Genomic DNA, 20386 nt, shown 5'->3' on the forward strand with positions numbered 1-20386 from the left:
TGCTGCTGGTGCACTACAATGCTTAGAAGAGAAGCAGTCACATTTGGCTTTTGAAAAGCTAATTTTGCTGAAATTGTTTTTGGGGGCATGTCACATTTAGGAAGCCCCTATGGTGCCAGAACAGCAAAAAAAAAAGAAACATGGCATACTATTTTGGAAACTACACCTCAAGGAACGTAACAAGGGGTACAGTGAGCCTTAACACACCCCACAGGTGTTTGACGACTTTTAGTTAAAGTTCGATGTGTAGACGTCAAGTGCTCTGCTGGCGCACTACAATGCTCAAAAGAGAAGGAGCGCCATTGAGATTAAGGAGAGAGAATTTGGTTGGAATAGAAGTCGGGGGCCATGTGCGTTTACAAAGCCCCCGAGGTGCCAGAACAGTGGACCCCCCCCCCCCACCCCATGTGACCCCATTTTGGAAACTACACCCCCCACAGAATTTAATAAGGGGTGCAGTGAGCATTTACACCCCACTGGCATTTGACAGATCTTTGGAACAGTGGGTTGTGCAAATGAAAAATTACATTTTTCATTTTCAAGGACCACTGTTCCAAAAATCTGTCAGACACCTGTGGGGCGTAAATGCTCACTGCACCCCTTATTACATTCCGTGAGGGGTGTAGTTTCAACGATGGGGTCACATGTGGCGGGGGTCCATTGTTCTGGCACTATGGGGGCTTTGTAAACACACGTGGCCTTCAATTCTGGACAAATTTTCTCTTCAAAATCCCAATGGAATTCCTTCTCTTCTGAGCATTGTAGTTCACCCGCAGAGCACTTTACATCCATATATGGGGTATGTTCTTACTCAGAGGAAATGGGGTTACAAATTTTGGGGGGCTTTTTTCCTATTTTCCGTTGTGAAAATGAAAAATTTAGGGTAACACCAGCATTTTTGTAAAAAAAATATATATTTTTTTCTAATTTTCCCATCCAACTTTAACGTAAATTCGTCAAACACCTGTAGGGTGTTAAGGCTCACAATACCCCTTGTTACTTTCTGTGAGGGGTGTAGGTTCCAAAATGGGGTCACACATAGGTATTTATTTTTTTGCGTTTATGTCAGAACCGCTGTAAAATCAGCCACCCCTGTGCAAACCAACAATTTAGGCCTCAAATGTACATAGTGCGCTCTCACTCCTGAGCCTTGTTGTGCGTCCGCAGAGCATTTTACGCCCATATATGAGGTATTTCCGTACTCAGTAGAAATTGCGTAACAAATTTCGGGGGTCTTTTTTTCCTTTTACCCCTTGTGAAAATAAAAAGGATGGGGCAACACCAGCATCTTAATCTAAATTTTTTTTTTTTTTTTTTTTTTTTTTTTTACACTCACAGGCTGGTGTAGACCCCAACTTTTCCTTTTCATAAGGGGTAAAAGGAGAAAGCCCCACTAAATGTGTTGTGCAATTTCTCCCAAGTACAGAAATACCCCATATGTGGCCCTAAACTGTTTCCTTGAAATACGACAGGGCTCCGAAGTGAGAAAGCACCATGCGTATTTGAGTAGAGATGAGCGAATTTACAGTAAATTCGATTCATCACGAACTTCTCGGCTCGGCAGTTGATACTTATCCTGCATAAATTAGTTCAGCTTTCAGGTGCTACGGTGGGCTCTCCTAGGACTGTATCCACCTTTTCCAGCCCACGGGAGCACCTGAAAGCTGAACTCATTTATGCAGGATAAGTCATCAACTGCCGAGCTGAGAAGTTCGTGACGAATCGAATTTACTGTAAATTCGCTCATCTCTATATTTGAAGACTAAATTAGGGATTGCATAGGGGTGGACATAGGGGTATTCTACGCCTGTGATTTCAAAACAGGGCGTCTCCAGCTGTTGCTAAACTCCCAGAATATCTGGACAGTCAGTGGCTGTCCGGAAATGCTGGGAGTTGTTGTTTTGCAACAGCTGGAGGCTCTGTTTTGGAAACACTGCCGTACAATACGTTTTAATTTTTTATTGGGGGGGGGCAGTGTAAGGGGGTGTATTGTAGTGTTTTATATGTAGTGTTTTACCCTTTATTATGTATTAGTGTAGTGTAGTGTTTTTAGGGTACTGGCGGCGGTTTACGGTGAGTTTCCCGCTAGGAGTTTGCGCTGCGGTGGAAAAATAGCTGCAACTCAAATTTGAAGCAGGAAACCCTCTGTAAACCCGCCCGTGTGAACGTACCCTGTACATTTACATGGGAGGAACCTCCAGCTGTTTCAAAACTACAGCTACACTGTCTGTCAGTGCATGCTGGGAGTTGTACTTTTGCAACAGCTGGAGGCACACTTGTTGGAAAACCTTCAGTTAGGTTCTGTTACCTAACTGAGTATTTTCCAACCAGTGTGCCTCCAGCTGTTGCCAAACTACAACTCCCAGCATGTACTGATCGCCGAAGGGCATGCTGGGAGATGTAGTTATGCAACAGCTGGAGGTTCGCAACTACAACTCCGAGCATGCTGAGACAGCTGTTTGCTGTTTGGGCATGCAGGGAGTTGCAGTTTTGCCAGATCTGAAGGGACAAGGTTAAGAAACCACTGCACAGTGATCTCCAAACTGTGGCCCTCCAGATGTTGCAAAACTAGAAATCCAAGCATGTACTGACAGACCGTGCATGCTGGGAGTTGTACTTTTGCAACAGCTGGTGGCACGCTGGTTGGAAAACCTTCAGTTAGGTTCTGTTACTTAACTCAGTATTTTCCAACAAGTGTGCCTCCAGCTGTTGCAAAACTACAACTTCCAGCATGTAAGGATCGCCGAAGGGCATGCTGGGAGATGTAGTTATGCAACAGCTGGAGGTACGCAACTACAACTCCCAGCATGCGAAGACAGCTGTTTGCTGTTTGGGCATGCTGGGATTTGCAGTTTTGCAACATCTGGAGGACTACAGTTTAGAGACCACTGCACAGTGATCTCCAAACTGTAGCCCTCCAGCTGCTGCAAAACTACAAATCCCAGCATGCCCACAAAGCAAACAGCTGTCTGTGCATGCTGGGAGTTGTAGTTTTGCAACATCTGGAGGGCTACAGTTTAGAGACCACTATATAGTGGTCTCAAACTGTAGCCCTCCAGATGTTGCTAGGCAACTCCCCGGCTTCCGTAGGATCCAGGGAGCCGCATCGCCGTCCTCTTCTGCCGCGATCCCCGCCGCTGATAGTCGCCTCCACCGCTGCCGATTGGTAAGTGGATCTTCGGCACCGGTCCCCTTCGGTTTCCCCGTTCTGCCCCGCCTATTGTGGGTGGACAGAACGGGGAAACCGAAAGTTAACCCCCCGCCCCCGATCTGCTATTGGTTGTCACTTCTAGACGACCAATAGCAGGGATAGGATGGGTGGCATCCCTGACACCTCACTCCTATCTCTTCAGGGGGATAGTGGGTGTCTTGTACAACCCCAATCCCCCTTATTTTCTGAGTCACCGTTGACCCGTATGACCCGGAATAGCCGCAAATCACCGGTGTGAATTCAGCGATCGCCGACATGGGGGGGTTTTAATGAGGACCCACCTGGGCATTAGCACGGGATGCCTACTGAATGATTTCAGCAGTCATCCCGGTCCGATCACCGCCCGGCGAGCGGCAGTGATCAGAAATGCGGAGGGTGTACAGGTACGCCCTCCGTCCTTAGGTACCGGGACACGAGGGCGTATCCATACAACCTCCGTCCCCAACATGTTAAGGACCAGGCCAATTTTATTTTTGCGTTTTTGTTTTTTCCTCCTCGCCTTCTAAAATCCATAACTCTTATATTTCCATCTACAGAACCATTTAAGGGCCTGTTTTTTGCGTGACCAGTTGTACTTTGTAATGAAACCGCTCATTTTACAATAAAATGTACGGCGAACCCCAAAAAATATTTTTTTAGTGAGGAAATTTTTATGAAAACCACAATTTTGCACAATTTGGAGGGTTTTGTTTTCACACTGTACACTTTACGGTAGAAATGACGTGTTCTTTATTCTGTGGGTCAGTATGATTAAAATGATACCATGGCTAGATACTTTTATATTTTTGTACCGCTTACAAAAATCTAAAACTTTTTGTACAAAATCAGTAATCTAAAATTGCCCTATTTTGACCACATATAGCTTTTTCATTTTTCAGTATATAGGGCGGTATGAGGGCTCCTATTTTTGCGCAGTCATCTGTACTTTATATTGATACCACATTTGCAGATATAAAACTTTTAGAACATTTTTTATTAATTTTTTTTGGAATAAAATGTGACAAAAAAAAGCAGCATTTTTGGACTTTTATTTTTTAAGTTTATGCCGTTCACCGTACGGGATCATTAACATTTTGATAGTTCGGACATTTACGCTTTTTGGTGGTAAAATGGGAAAAACTGACAATTTTCATTTTCATTGGGGAGGGGATTTTTCACTTATTTTTTGTCTTTTTTTTTTATTTTTTTTTTTACATTTTTCAACTTTTCTTCTTACACTTTTTATGTCCCCATAGGGAACTATCTATAGCAATCATTTGATTGCTAATACTGTTCAGTGCTATGCATAGAGCATAGCACTAATCAGTATTATCGGTCATCTTCTGCTCTGGTCTGCTACGATGTTCGCAGTCATACACAGGACACAGGACGTCCTGGTGCGCAAAGTACTGCCAAGCCAGGACGTACATTTACGTCCATGGTCGTTAAGGGGTTAAAAAAAATACAACACATTGGAAAAATGATTTTATTTTAAAAAACACTCCCCACAGCCCACTTGTTTGCCATTTTATTAAAAGAAAAAAAATCTAGTTCATTGCCCTAATCCACCGAATCCCCCGCAATCCTCTGCATACACGGATCGGAAACAAGAAGAAAAAAGAAACACAAAAAATGGGTTAGGACATTTTTGGCGCTTTCCGCTGGGGAGAGCACCCAAAATGCAATGTCTTCCCCAAACCGAAAGCTTTCAATTGTTGCAAAACTACAACTCCCAGCATGTCCACACAGCCTTTGGCTGTGTGGACATGCTGGGAGTTGTAGTTTTGCAACCGCTGGAGTCTCCCTGTCTGGGAAGACAAAGGCAGAAGGGTCTGTTCCCATTATACAAAACGTACAATGTGAACAGAGCCTCATAATTACCACTCTGCCTCCAGTCTATACTCCTCCCCCTAATGACATCATTACTAGGGGGCGAAGCTACACAGACCCGGCAGGGACAGGGAGTGAGGGAGGTAAGGGGATCTCCTCTTCTGTATACACTATACACAGCTATCTATGGATAGCTGTATATAGTGTATACCGCCCAAAGAGGCTATAGGAGCAGGGAGTCCTGTCTGTATAGTGACTGGATTCCCGGCTCCTGTACAGTATACACGTGTACACTATGCGCCCCTGTATACTATAAAGCCTGGGGAGGTGAGTAGTGATACTATATCATTCCTCATCTACTTACACTCTATGGACCGGGCGCTCAGCATCCGACCCAGAAAGTGATACCCTGAAGGCAGTAAAAAACTGCCACAGGGTAAAAATTTGGCTGTTTCCACGCACAAGAAAAAAACGCCAGAAAAGAAGTCCAGAAAAACTGCCAAAATGCAGGAAAAAGCTGTGGAAGTTTTATTAGCAGTTTTTCCTGACGTTTTTGCTTGTGGAAAAAATCCTCAGTTGAATCCTAGCCTTAAATGAGATGAACCAAATTGAGCCAATTTTACAGAAAAGTTGAGGTGCAGAGACATTGGTAATCTGACAGAATATTTCAGGCTGAGATACACATGTATACTTCGTAATAGAGTCATTAAAGGGGTTCCCCGGTGCTTAGACATCTTATCCCCTATCCAAAGGATAGGGGATAAGATGCCTGATCGCGGGAGTCCCGCCGCTGGGGACCCCCAGGATTTTGCACGCGGCACCCCGTTTTGTAATCAGTCTCCGGAGTGTGTTCGCTCCGGGTCTGATTACAGGCGACCACAGGGCCGGCAGCGTGTGACGTCACGCCTCTGCCCCCGTGTGATGTCACGCTCCGCCCCCTCAATGCAAGCCTACGGGAGGGGGCGTGATAGCTGTCACACCCCCTCCAATAGGCTTGCATTGAGGGGCGGAGCGTGACGTCACACGGGGGCGGAGGCGTGACATCACACGCCGCCGGCCTTGTGGTCGTCGGTAATCAGACTCGGCGCGAACACGCACCGGGGACTGATTACAAACGGGGTGCCGCGTGCAAGATCCCGGGGGTCCCCAGCGGCGGGACTCCCGCGATCAAGCATCTTATCCCCTATCCTTTGGATAGGGGATAAGATGTCTAAGCACCGGAGAACCCCTTTAAAGGACTTTCTCAATTATCGAAAGAGATTGCATATCGCTTGGATGTGACGGGAAAGCCCTTACATCAAGAAATTCACATACTACCACTTTAAATCATCCTCAGCATTATATTTTATTTAATGTAGTTAAATACTTACCAGTAAGAAAGCCACCAGTCTTGTAAAACATACGCTACCTAAGGGCAAATATATAACACAATTAAAAATCACACACTAAACAGACATTTCTAAAGACCAGTAAAAAATTCCAGTTTCTAAATGAGGTTTACGAAAAAAATTTCAGCCTCCAAAAGAATAATCTTGCTCATTCTTTTGGCGGAATCCGTTCAGAATAAATTGCCGTCTATCGGGACAGTAATGTCCACACAGGCCACCTACGGAGATTTCTCAGTATGAACACTGCCTGAAAGATTCATTTGCATGCAGCCCTTAAAGCAGTGAACCAGTTTGAGGGTTCTATTTCTTTTCTCTTTCAGCATGTTGCTTTGCTTACCTATTACATTAACCACTTAAGGACTCAGGGCATGCCTGTACATCCTGAGTCCAGCTAACAGGGTTTAAACAGCTCTCATGAGTGGAGAACTGGTTATACCCCATGGGTTCTGGTTGCTACGGGCAGCCAGGACACATGGCTAATGCTGGGCACCGCCGATTGGGCCGATGCCTGGCATTAACCCTTTAGCCGCCGCAATCAAAGTTGATTGCAAAGTCAAAAGTGAAATTAAAGCTATCCCGGCAGCTCAGCGGAGCTGATCGGGACTATCACCACAGAATCGAGATATCCCGATCAGCTTACTGGACAATGGGAGGGTCCTCATCATCCGATCGGTGATCTAATGCTCTGTGCCTGCTCAGCAGGCTGGAGCAGCAGAGCACTGGTAACAGTGATCAATGCTATGCTATGGCATAGCACTGATCAGTATATGCAATGAAAAGATTGCATCTGATAGCCCCCTAGATTTTGGAGAGGGAGTTTTTCTGAAATGGTTTTTGGGTGCATGTTACATTTTGGAAGCCCCCATGGTGCAGGAACCGCAAAAAAAAAAAAAAAAAAAACACATGGCATACTATTTTGGAAACTACACCCCTCAAGGCACGTAACAAGGGGTCCAGTGAGCCTTAACACCCCACAAGTGTTTGACAACTTTTCGTTAAAGTTGGATGTGTAAATGATTTTTTTTTTTCACTAAAATGCTAATTTTCCCTCAAATTTAAAATTTATACAAGGGGTAATAGGACAAAATGCCCCCCAAAAATTGTAACCCCATCTCTTCTGAGTATGGAAATACCCCATGTGTCGACGTCAAGTGCTCTGCTGGCGCACTACAATGCTCAGAAGAGAAGGAGCGCCATTGAGCTTTTGGGAAAAAAAATTGTTTGGAATGGAAGTCAGGAGCCATGTGTGTTTACAAAGCCCCCAGTGGTGCCACAACAGTGGACCCCCCCCCACATGCGACCCTATTTTGGAAACTACCCCTCACAGAATTTAATAGTATTTACACCCCACTGGCGTTTGACAGATATTTGGAACAGTGGGCTGTGCAAATGAAAAATTGCATTTTTCATTTTCACGGACCACGGTTTCAAAAATTTGTCAGACACCTGTGGGGTGTAAATGCTCACTGCACCCCTTATTACTTTACGTGAGGGGTGTAGTTTCCAAAATGGAGTCACATGTGGGGGTGGGGTCCATTGTTCTGGGACTATGGGGGCTTTGTAAACACACGTGGCCTTCAATTCCAGACACATTTTCTCTTCAAAATCCCAATGGCATTCCCTCTCTTCTGAGCATTGTAGTTTGCCCGCAGAGCACTATACATCCACACATTTTTTTAATTTTTCCATCCAACTTTGAAGAATTTTCATTAAACACCTGCGGAGTGCTAAGGCTCACTATACCCCTTGTTACATTCCGTGAGGGGTGTAGTTTGCAAAATGGGGTCACATGTGGGTATTTCTTTTTTTGCGTTTATATCAGAACTGCTGTAAAATCAGCCACCCCTGTGCAAATCACCAATTTAGGCCTCAAATGTACATGGTGCACTCTCACTCCTGAACCTTGTTGTGCACCAGCAGAGCATTTTACGCCCACATATGGGGAATTTCCGTACTCAGGAGAAATTGCGTTACAAATATGGGGGTCTTTTTTTCCTTTTAACGCTTGTGAAAATAAAAAAGGTATGGGGCAACACCGACATGTTAGTGTAAAATTTTTTATTTTTTTACACTAACAGGCTGGTGTTGCCCCCAACTTTTCCTTTTCATAAGGGGTAAAAAGAGAAAAAGCCCCCCAAGATTTGTAGTGCAATTTCTCTCGAGTACGGAAATACCCCATATGTGGCCCTAAACTGTTTCCTTGAAATAAGACAAGGCTCCGAAGTGAGAGAGCTCCATGCGCATTTGAGGACTAAATTAGGGATCGCATAGGGGTGGACATAGGGGTATTCTATGCCAGTGATTCCCAAACAGGGTGCCTCCAGCTGTTGCTATATTGCCAGCATGCCTGGACAGTCAGTGGCTGTCCGGAAATGCTGGAGTTGTTGTTTTGCAACAGCTGTAGGCTGTTACAATACGTTTTTCATTTTTATTGGGGGGGGGGGGGGGAGACTGTGTAAGGGGTGTATATGTAGTGCTTCACTCTTTATTATGGGTTAGTGTAGTGTTTTTAGGGTACATTCGCACTGGCGGGTTACGGTGAGTTTTCCGATAGGAGTTTGCACTGCGGCCATAAATTTGTCGCAGCCCAAACTTGAAGCAGGAAACTTACTGTAAACCTGCCTGTGTGAATGTACCCTGTATGTTCACATGGGGGGCAAACCTCCAGCTGTTTCAAAACTACAACTCCCAGCATGTACTGACATCTCCCAGCATGCTGGGAACTGTACTTGTGCAACAGCTGGAGGCACACTGGTTGGAAAATACTGAGTTAGGTAACTGAAGGTTTTCCAACCAGTGTGCCTCCAGCTGTTGCACAACTCAGTATTTTCCAACAAGTGTGCCTCCAGCTGTTGCAAAACTACAACTCCCAGCATGTACTGATCGCCGAAGGGCATGCTGGGAGATGTAGTCATGCAATAGCTGGAGGTACACAACTACAACTCCCAGCATGCCAAGACAGCTGTTTCCTGTTTGGGCTTGCTGGGATTTGCAGTTTTGCAACATTTGGAGGGCTACAGTTTTAGAGAACACTGCAAAGTGATCTCCAAACTGCGGTCCTACAGCTGTTGCAAAACTACAAATCCCAGCATGCCCAGACAGCAAACAGCTATGTGGGCATGCTGGGAGTTGTAGTTTTGCAAGATATGGAGGGCTACAGTCTAGAGACCACTGTATAGTGGTCTCAAGCTGCAGACCTCCAGCTGTTGCAAAACTACATATTCCAGCATGCCCAAATAGCTGTCTGTGCATGCTGGGAGTTGTAGTTTTGCAACATCTGGAGGGCTACAGTTAGAGACCACTGTATAGTGGTCTCAAACCGTACCCTCCAGATGTTGCTAGGCAACTCACCGGCTTCCGTATGATCCAGCCGCACAACATCGCCGCCCACCGATCTCAGTCGCCCGCCCGGATGGGTAAGTGGATCTTCGGCACCGGTCCCCGTCGTTTCCTCGTCCTGCCCCGCCTATTGTGGGTGGGCAGGACGGGGAAAACGAAAGTTAACCCCCCCCCCCCCCGATCTGCTATTGGTCGTCGCTTCTGGCGATCAATAGCAGGGATAGGAGGGGTGGCACCCCTGCCACCTCACTTCTATCCCTTCAGGGGGATCATAGGTGTCTTAGACAACCGCGATCCCCCTTATATTCTGGGTCAACAGGTCACCATAGACCCGGAATCGCGCAAATCGCAAGTGTGAATTCACTTGCGATTTGCCGTGATCGCCGACATGGGGGGGGGGGGGGTCTAATGACCCCCCTGGGCGTTTGCACAGGATGCCTGCTGAATGATTTCAGCAGGCATTCCGGTCCGATCCCGCCCAGCGCATGGCGGGGACCGGAACTGCCCATGACGTAACTGTACATCATCGGTCCTTAAGACCCAGGGTGTCGTGACGTAACGTTACGTCATGGATCCTGTAGGGGTTAAAGGGGTATTCCAGGAAAAAAAATTTTTTTTTTTAATATATATATCAACTGGCTCCAGAAAGTTAAACAGATTTGTTAATTACTTCTATTAAAAAATCTTAATCCTTTCAATAAATATCAGCTGCTGAAGTTGAATTGTTGTTTTCTTTCTGGCAACAGTGCTCTCTGCTGACATCTCTGCTTGTCTTGGGAACTGCACAGAGTAGAAGAGGTTTGCTATGGGGATTTGCTTCTAAACTGGGCGGTTCCCAAGACGTGTCATCAGAGAGCACTTAAACAGAAAAGAACAACTCAACTTCAGCAGCTCATAAGTACTGAAAGGATTAAGATTTTTTAATGGAAGTAATTTACAAATCTCCCAAGAAACTCTAACCACACAACGTTGTCATATGCACAAATTACAGAAAACCCCCCAAATAGGGAGAATCCGATAGCTTCGGAAGCTCCCTATCAAGGCTTACCATTACAACACAATACCTAAATAAAACAGGGGACACCAGACCGAAACAAAAGACCACCCCACCCCTCAATGTCAATAACACTAAAAACAACACTAAAACTATTAAATATTATTTTTTTCAAAAAAGGAAACAAAACAAAGAAAGAGAGGGAAGAGGGGGAGGAAACTCACCAAAAATAACATAAATAGACTTGATATAGACCCACAGCAACAAGCACAACAAAAAGTATATAATCTCAGTACCCACATACTCTCAACAGGAGAGATTAACTTAATTCAAAAAGGGCTCAAGTTGACACCCACATGTTCTCTCAACAAATTTGAGACATACATTGGCTTGAAAAAAAATTATGAGAAAATTTATGAACATTTTTTCATCAAAAACCCCATAATTATCCCCAATACCCCAGAGACTATGATAAATTCTACATATATTCATACTGATTTGAAAAAGAAATCCACTTTTTTTCCCCCAGCAGGAGTATTCACAAGCCATGTATGCTTTCGAAAACATGGTTACATCTGACTTGAGAAAATTAAAAATAAATCACAAATAACAAAAACACAATCTAACGCACAGTGAACAAAAAGCCATAATTTCATTACAGACAAATCACAATATAATTGTCTGTCCGGCAGACAAAGGGGGTAGCATCATCATTCTGGATCAAGATATGTATCATGGAGAGTGTATTTGTCTCTTAAATGACACTAAGACCTATGATGATGAGCACGAGAAGGGCTGCCTTGCCTCTGAATATTTCCTGAAAAAACAGGGAAACATGCCAGACCGACAAATTCACTTCAACGGGGACTGTAACAATTTTATTTTAAACCATAATTATTTCAAATATGAGGATAATTTTTAAAACCAGAAATGGGGAACTGCGATGGGGACGAGGTTCACACCAAGTTATTCCGACCTTTACGTGGGCCTCTGGGAGGTGTCTTCCATCTTCCCGGAGGGAGAGCTTGGTGCGGACCTCGTCCTCTGGTGCAGATTTATCGACGATATAATTTTAATCTGGAAGGGGGAGAGGACACTTTGGTCACCTTTTTAAGAAACATTAACAAAAATTCATATTTTTACAATTTTAAAGCTAATTACAGCCAGACCTCAGTGCACTTCTTCGGCCTCACCATTTCTATTTTAACCCCTTAAGGACCCAGCCATTTTACACCTTAGGACACGGCCATTTTTTGCACATCTGACCACTGTCAATTTAAACATTAATAACTCTGGAATGCTTTTAGTTATCATTCTGATTCAGAGATTGTTTTTTCGTGACATATTCTACTTTAACATAGTGGTAACATTTTTTGGTAACTTGCATCCTTTCTTGGTGAAAAATCCCAAAATTTGATGAAAAATTTGAAAATTTTGCATTTTTCTAACTTTGAAGCTCTCTGCTTGAAAGGAAAATGGATATTCCAAATTTTTTTTTTATTCACATATAAAATATGTCTACTTTATATTTGCATCATAAAATTGACGTGTTTTTACTTTTGGAAGACACCAGAGGGCTTCAAAGTTCAGCAGCAATTTTTCAATTTTTCACAAAATTTCCAAAATCACAATTTTTCAGGGACCAGTTCAGGTTTGAAGTGGATTTGAAGGGTCTTCATCATAGAAATACCCCACAAATGACCCCATTATAAAAACTGCACCCCCTGAAGTATTCAAAATGACATTCAGTCAGCATTTTAACCCCTTAGGTGTTTCACAGGAATAGCAGCAAAGTGAAGGAGAAAATTCACAATCTTCATTTTTTACACTCGCATGTTCTTGTAGACCCAATTTTTGAATTTTTACACGGGGTAAAAGGAGAAAATGTATACATCTATTTGTAGCCCAATTTCTCTCGAGTAAGCACATACCTCATATGTCTATGTAAAGTGTTCGGCAGGTGCAGTAGAGGGCTCAGAAGGGAAGGAGCGACAAGGGGATTTTGGAGAGTACGTTTTTCGGAAATGGTTTTTGGGGGGCATGTTGCATTTAGGAAGCCCCTATGGTGCCAGAACAGGAAGAAAAAACCACATGTCATACCATTTTGGAAACTAGATCCCTTGAGGAACATAAAAAGGAATAAAGTGAGCCTTAATACCCCACAGGGGTTTCACGACTTTAACATACGTAAAAAAAAAAAATAATTCACAAAAATGTGTGTTTCCCCCCAAATTTCACATTTTTGCAAGGGTTAATAGCAGAAAATACCCCCCAAAATTTGTAACCCCATCTCTTCTGAGTATGGAGGTACCCCATAAGTTGACCTGAAGGGCACTACGGGCGAACTACAATGCTCAGAAGAGAAGGAGTCATATTTGGCTTTTTGAGAGCAAATTTAGCTCGGGGGGCATGTCGCATTTAGGAAGCCCCTATGGTGCCAGAACAGGAAGAAAAAACCACATGGCATACCATTTTGGAAACTAGACCCCTTTAGGAACGTAACAAGGAATAAAGTGAGCCTTAATACCCCACAGGGGTTTCACAACTTTTGCATACGTAAAAAAAAAAAAAAAAAAATAACAAAAATGTGTGTTTCCCCCCAAATTTCACATTTTTGCAAGGGTTAATAGCAGAAAATATCCCCCAAAATTTGTAACCCCATCTCTTCTGAGTATGGAGGTACCCCATAAGTTGACCTGAAGGGCACTACGGGCGAACTACAATGCTCAGAAGAGAAGGAGTCATATTTGGCTTTTTGAGAGCAAATTTTGCTCGGGGGGCATGTCGCATTTAGGAAGCCCCTATGGTGCCAGAACAGCAAAATAACCCCCACATGGCATACCATTTTGGAAACTAGACCCCTTGAGGGGGTTTAGTTTCCAAAATGGGGTCACATGTGGGGTTTTGTTTTTTTTGCGTTTGTCAAAACCGCTGTAACAATCAGCCACCCCTGTGCAAATCACCTCAATTGTACATGGCGCACTCTCCCTTCTGGGCCTTATTGTGCGCCCCCAGAGCACTTTGCGCCCACATATGGGGTATCTCCGTAGTAGGGAGAAATTGCATTACAAAGTTTGGGGTGCTTTTTTCCCTTTTACCTCTTGTCAAAATGAAAAGTATAGGGCAACACCAGCATGTTAGTGTAAAAAATTTCTTTTTTTACACTAACATGCTGGTATAGACCCCAACTTCACCTTTTCATAAGGGGTGAAAGGAGAAAAAGCCCCCCAAAATTTTTAAGGCAATTTCTCCCGAGTACGGCGATACCCCATATGTGGCCCTAAACTGTTGCCTTGAAATATGACAGGGCTCCAAAGTGAGAGCGCCATGTGCATTTGAGGCCTGAATTAGGGATTTGCATAGGGGTGGACATAGGGGTATTCTACGCCAGTGATTCCCAAACAGGGTGCCTCCAGCTGTTGCAAAACTCCCAGCATGCTTGGACAGTCAACGGCTGTCCAGCAATACTGGGAGTTGTTGTTTTGCAACAGCTGGAGGCTCCATTTTGGAAACAGTGGCGTACCAGACGTTTTTCATTTTTATTGGGGAGGGGGGCTGTGTAGGGGTATGTGTATATGTAGTGTTTTTTACTTTTTATTTTATTTTGTGTTAGTGTAGTGTGGCGTTTTTAGGGGACAGTCACACGGACGGGGGATTACAGCGAGTTTCCCCGCTGCGAGTTTGAGCTGCGGCGCAAAATTAGCTGCATCGCAAACTTGCAGCCTGATACTCACTGTAAGCCCCCTGCCCATGTGAGTGTACCCTGTACATTCACAAGGGGGGGAACCTCCAGCTGTTGCAAAACTACAACTCCCAGCATGCACAGTCTATCAGTGCATGCTGGTAGTTATAGTTTTGCAACAGCTGGAGGCACACGGGTTGGGAAACACTGAGTTAGGAAACAGACAAGGTTTCCCAACCAGTGTGCCTCCTGTTGTTGCAAAACCACTACTCCCAAACGTTCTCAGGCATGCTGGAAGTAGTAGTTCGGCAACATCTTTAGAGCCAGATGTTGCCGAACTACAACTCCCAGCATGCTTGGAGTTGTAGTTTTGCAACATCTGGAGGACTACAGTTTGCAGACCACTAATACAGTGGTTCCCAATCTGTGCCTTTCCAGATGTTGCAAAACTACCACTCCCAGTATGCCAAAACTGTCCAGGCATGCTGGGAGTTGTAGTTCTGCAACATCTGAAGGGCCAGATGTTGCAGAACTACAACTCCCAGCATGCCTGGACAGTAAGGGCATGCTGAGGATGTGTAGTTTTGCAACATCTGGAAGGGCACAGTGGTCCCAAAACTGCGGACCTACAGATGTTGCAAAACTGCAACTCCCAGCATGCCCAGATGCCAAGGGCTGTCTGGGCATGCTGGGAGTTGTAGTATACAGGGTCCCAATACAGCAATGCATGTTGCTTTACGGCGACGTGCATTGCTGTAAAGGGCCCGACCGCGGCTGAAGATCTACTCACCTGTCGCCGCCGTCTTCACGCCGGGATCCGGGTCTTCAGGGACGAGGTAAGAACCGGGGCCGGGCCCCAGCACTCCTCCGTCCCCCGCCGCATCCTCCGGTCTTCCTCCCATCCTCTCCGGACTTCCAGGGACCGGGCAGGGCGGGAGGAAGTAACCGCCCCCCCTGCGATTGGTTGGTTAACTAACCGAAGAATCGCAGGGGATCGGAGGAGGTGGTAGGCTTGCCACCTCGCTCCTATACTTTAGCATGGTTCTGGCTGTCTGTGACAGCCGGGATCATGTAAAATTACAGGCCGGTCGGGTCCCAGAGACCCGATCAGCCCGGTATCGCCGCAGATCGCAAGGGCGATTTCCCTTGCGATTTGCGGCGATTGCCAACATGGGGGGCCTACATGGCCCCCCTCGGCGTTTGCCCTGGATCCCTGCTGAAGGATTTCAGCAGGGATCCGCTTCCGATCTCCGCCGGGTGAGCGGTGGAGACCAGGAAAAGACCATGACGTATGCATACGTCATGGGTCTTTAAGACCCAAGGTGTGATGACGTATGCATACGTCATGGGTCCTTAAGGGGTTAAACAATCAGATATATACTTCGACTTACACTAAACTGACCGATAGCAATAGCTTTATCCGAATGGACAGCTGTCACCTCCCTATTTGGTTAAGGAATATACCAAGAAGTCAATTCTTAAGACTTCGCAGGAACTGTACTGATGTGGAGCAATATGATAAAGAAGCTGCCAACCTAAGGAAAAAATTACATTGCACAATTACATTGCACAATTATCCAGATCTGAAAGCAAATGGATTTTTAATCTAAATTCACTGGCCCCCTTTGGACTGAATGAAGAAATGGAATTTTTGGGCTTCTTATTATAAAATCTCCATGTATAACACATGATAGCACTGCAGTTTTTTGTAATCTTTAAATACCCATCTGTTCCGGAGGTCAACAAAGGGTTAACTCCCAGATCAAACCCGCCAATAAATACCAGCTACACATCCATTCGGCTGATCCCGACGAAGGAAGTCCGTAGTATTTCCGAAACGCGTCAATCAAGCCTTGTGGACCTTACACCCTCCCATAGTGACGTCACTATCTACGGCTTACTCCATCTAGCCATTGTGCGGCGTGGACGTGGTCTGGTTGAGACGCTACCGGCCGGAGCATTCTCCCACTGCCCCGCCAAGAAGATCGTGAAACCCACCAGAACAGATCACCAACACTAGAAGATAACAGGTACCCATTGAAAATAGGAATAGTTAGTTTGACAATGCTAACTCTCACTAGCAATCTGCTAAAGAGCACTTTTTACCGCCAGTTGCAGCCTCAGTACCTTAAAAACTAGCCCACCGAACCAGGGAAAGAACGGCTTTTCCACGCAGTATTACTGTCCTGCACATCAACAAGGACATTGTATCGGTTGCACACCCCATTAGTCAGGAACTTTATTGCATTACTACCATCATATATACACTTTAAATATCTCTGATTGGGATATTTTAATCAGTTCACTTCTATCATTATTTATTTTCCATATCACACGTCTACTCCATAACAATACATCATATTTACAAGGTAGGTTTACATACCTACAAACTAATTCCTTTTCCACCTTATATCCATTTGCATTTTTTCTCTTAGCGCACACTCCTGCTTGTATTTGTGATTTACAAATCTGTTTAACTTTCTGGAGCCAGTTGATATATAAAAAAAAAAAAAGTTTTTTCCTGGATAACCCCTTTAATGTGAAAAAAGTCTGAGTCCTTAAGCGGATAAAATGACAACAGTCCTCTGGGTTAGGCTGGGTTCACACTACGTTTTGTCCCATACGGGAGCGCATACGGCAGGAGGGAGCTAAAACCTCGCGCTCCCGTATGTGACCGTATGCGCTCCCGTATGTCATTCATTTCAATGAGCCGACCGGAGTGAAACGTTCGGTCCGGTCGGCTCATTTTTGCGCCGTATGCGCTTTTACAACCGGACCTAAAACCGTGGTCAACCACGGTTTTAGGTCCGGTTGTAAAAGCGCATACGGCGCAAAAATGAGCCGACCGGACCGAACGTTTCACTCCGGTCGGCTCATTGAAGTGAATGGCATACGGGAGCGCATACGGTTACATACGGGAGCGCGAGCTTTTAGCTCCCTCCTGCCGTATGCGCTCCCGTATGGGACAAAACGTAGTGTGAACCCACCCTAACATGGGAAGAGATTTGGATAAGATACTTAAGAAGGGTTATCCATGAATAGGAAAAAAAAAAAAAAAAAAAAAAAAAAAAAAAAAAACAGCACCACACCTGTCCGCAGGTTGGGTGTGGTATTAGAGCTTAGTTCCTTTCACTTCAATGGAACTGAGCTGTAATACCACTGACTAACTAAGGACAGGTGGGGTGCTGTTCTTGGAAGAAATCGGTTCTGTTTTTCTCATCCTGGATAACCCCTTTACTCTTTAAGTGAAACTCAAGGTGGGAATTCGCCTGTCTTGTACTGATTGTAGCATTAATAATAGTGAAAGAGTGTTGGTTGCTATGGATATGAAATAAGTGCAGAATATTGACACAGATATGATACTGATCAATCTGTGTTTAAATCAACATATTCATTTATTCAAACAAATTTCAAAAGATCTGTATGAATTACTAAAAAAAATACTATGTATGAATTACTTAAAATGAATGAATGCTATCAAATCACTTCTGTTGCGTTACCTCCCATACAAAATAAACAACTGGCATTAGATAATATTGTAACACTTATGTATTACTTCTTCCTAAAAAAAAAAGCAAAAAAAAAGAAAATAAAAAAAAAGCAAAAATAGGCAACTGGCAGTGTGAGTTCGACTGATAACAGGCTTTGTCGATCCAGTTGTCCAGTAGTTACAGTCTAGACAATGTTAAAGTGCTTGGTTAAACAAAGAAAAACAGCATTTGTATCATTATTTTACTTTTCGTTCATACTTCTCATGTGCATCTTATTTGAATATGTTTATTTAAACAGATTGTTCAGAATCATCTCTTGCATGCATTTAACATCCAACCCATAACAACCAACACTCTACCACTTATATTAATACTGTACTACAATAAGTCCAAGACAGTAGAATATCCACCTTGAGTTCCACTAGAATTAAGTGCTGTATCCTGATCCCTTCCCATAAAACTTAGAGGACTGTTTAGTCGTTTTCATTTTCTTACACTTTTTCTCCTAAGGGGTTGGAAACTACCCAGTAGGCAAGGGAATCATCCCATGGTAACATTTCCTGAAAATAAAGGCTTAAGCAGTCTTCAAATGCCAGCAAAAATAACATACCTGTGATAAGATATTTAGCAGGATAAGTACAAAAATCATAAAATAGCTGGATCCGGAGAGGAAGAATTTCTTATACACCTTGAAACCAACAGTTCCCTCTGAGCGACTCTCTTCCTGAACTGCAGTCAGAACAGGCTCTGTCTAACGTAGTTAAAAAAATCAAAAACACAACATGATTTATTATACTAAGAATATGTGTCAGTATCGACAGTACACTGTAAAGTTATGGAGCTATTATCATTGAAGCACTAATGCATATAATGTCACTAGAACAGTGACATTTTCTACTCACTGGTAGGGTATCTGTTGCTCCTTCTTTCTGTGACTGTGCACTGGAATCTTGAGACCAGACCGATGACTGGGAGAAGGTTCGGTTTCTGGAAGTCTTTATTAACAGTCCGTCTTGTGTTGGGGACTGCTCTTCTTCTCCGCTTTTCAGTAGAGAAGCAAAATCAACGCCTGACTGTAGGAGCTCCGGAAAAGTTCCCTTTCCTACCATCTGACCCTTGAAGTAAGTACAAAAATATAATTTAATGTTTCTGCTAAATTAGAAGACTTATTCTCAAAGTGTACCTCTCATGAAAATTTTTTTTTATATATATTACAGTTGAAACCCTAATAAACATTTTCTAATTGGTTTTATTTAAAAAAAAAAATTTTCATGTCTATTTTTACTTTGAAAAATCCGCCACTAGGGGTCTCCCCAGCAGTCCTGGCCATAAGCAATTCGGACTCAGAGCATGAGTCCGAAATCACTCTGCAGCCAGGACTCAGCGCCACTCCTCGCCTGTCAATCAGACAAGCAGGAGCAAGCGCTGAGCTTGTAGGAAAGCAGGGAGCGCTCCTGACCCACCATTGTCCTTTTTCCTGCAGGGCAAGGCAGCTCTGTCATCCAAACAGAGGAGGAGACCCAGGAGCTGCCGCCCCCTGCCGTGTGCCGGGGCTGTATGCGTGTTCCTGAATGCGGCCAAACAGCAGCAATTCTTATACAGGGCCTGCCATGTCCCGCCCACTTCCACCCCTCGCACAGTGCTCTGAACTGAGAAACCGAAGAGGAGAGAAAAAAAAAAGCATTTTAAGGGGGTTTTAAAGAAAAATAAATGCAGGGATAGACTGAGAGTCAGGGACAGATGGGGAAGGGGATTAGGGAAAGTTTAGATGGTGATAGGTACAGCATTCATAAGCCACGTTCACATCACCATTTGTGCTACAGATATGATTTCTGAAGTTAAAATCAGCAGCAATCAAAGCTGTTCATGAAGAGGCACTGATGGCATTTATTTCTATGGCTTGCTCAGACCTGAACGTAGTCAGCTAGTGACTACAATCAGGCCATGTTAAGAGCGTATCAGACTTTTTACTCGGCAAACCACGATTTTCAGTCTGAATTAAAAGTCGAATACTGTACGAAAATAGCCCGATCGTAGTCACCAGCTGACTATGATCGTGGTGCATGCAGGCCATAGTGGACAGATCTGACTGTAGCGGTTTTGAGCTCCGTGCCATCGAAGCTTAAATCATGATGTGAACGCAGCCTTAAAACTAAAGAATTACTATATTTGAACAGAAAGTCACAATAACTCCTTAGTTAGAGACTCTTGCACATGGTCATTCTCTGGATCTCTGTGGTAAGAATTCATAACACAACACTAATAGACTTATGTTGGACCCCTATTGTACTTCTGTTTGGTGTACATTTTATACAGACACACAGATGTTTTCTCACAGATTTATACTGAATTTTTTACACGGAATGTACCTCTTTCAGGATTAGAATTTGCTTTGCTGCACTCAGATACTGTAGTTGATGAGTCACCAAAATACATAACTTTTTGCGTAGAGCCTGACTGATACACCTAAGA

General features: G+C 44.1%; 1 protein-coding gene across 4 annotated transcripts in view; it reads right to left on the reverse strand.

Moving 5' to 3' along the window:
* Positions 1 to 20386, reverse strand: part of ABCC4 (ATP binding cassette subfamily C member 4) — a 371576-nt gene that overhangs the window by 198541 nt on the left and 152649 nt on the right. For all 4 annotated transcript variants that reach the window (XM_056555595.1, XM_056555592.1, XM_056555593.1 and 1 more), the window contains exons 14-17: positions 20284 to 20380; positions 18817 to 19029; positions 18525 to 18665; positions 6391 to 6428 (exon numbers count right to left, since the gene is read on the reverse strand). In XM_056555595.1, the coding sequence (XP_056411570.1) occupies positions 6391 to 6428; positions 18525 to 18665; positions 18817 to 19029; positions 20284 to 20380 (489 nt within the window). The remainder of the gene's footprint in view (positions 1 to 6390; positions 6429 to 18524; positions 18666 to 18816; positions 19030 to 20283; positions 20381 to 20386) is intronic.

The sequence above is a fragment of the Hyla sarda genome, chromosome 2 (assembly GCF_029499605.1).
Source record: "Hyla sarda isolate aHylSar1 chromosome 2, aHylSar1.hap1, whole genome shotgun sequence".
NCBI lineage: Eukaryota > Metazoa > Chordata > Amphibia > Anura > Hylidae > Hyla > Hyla sarda.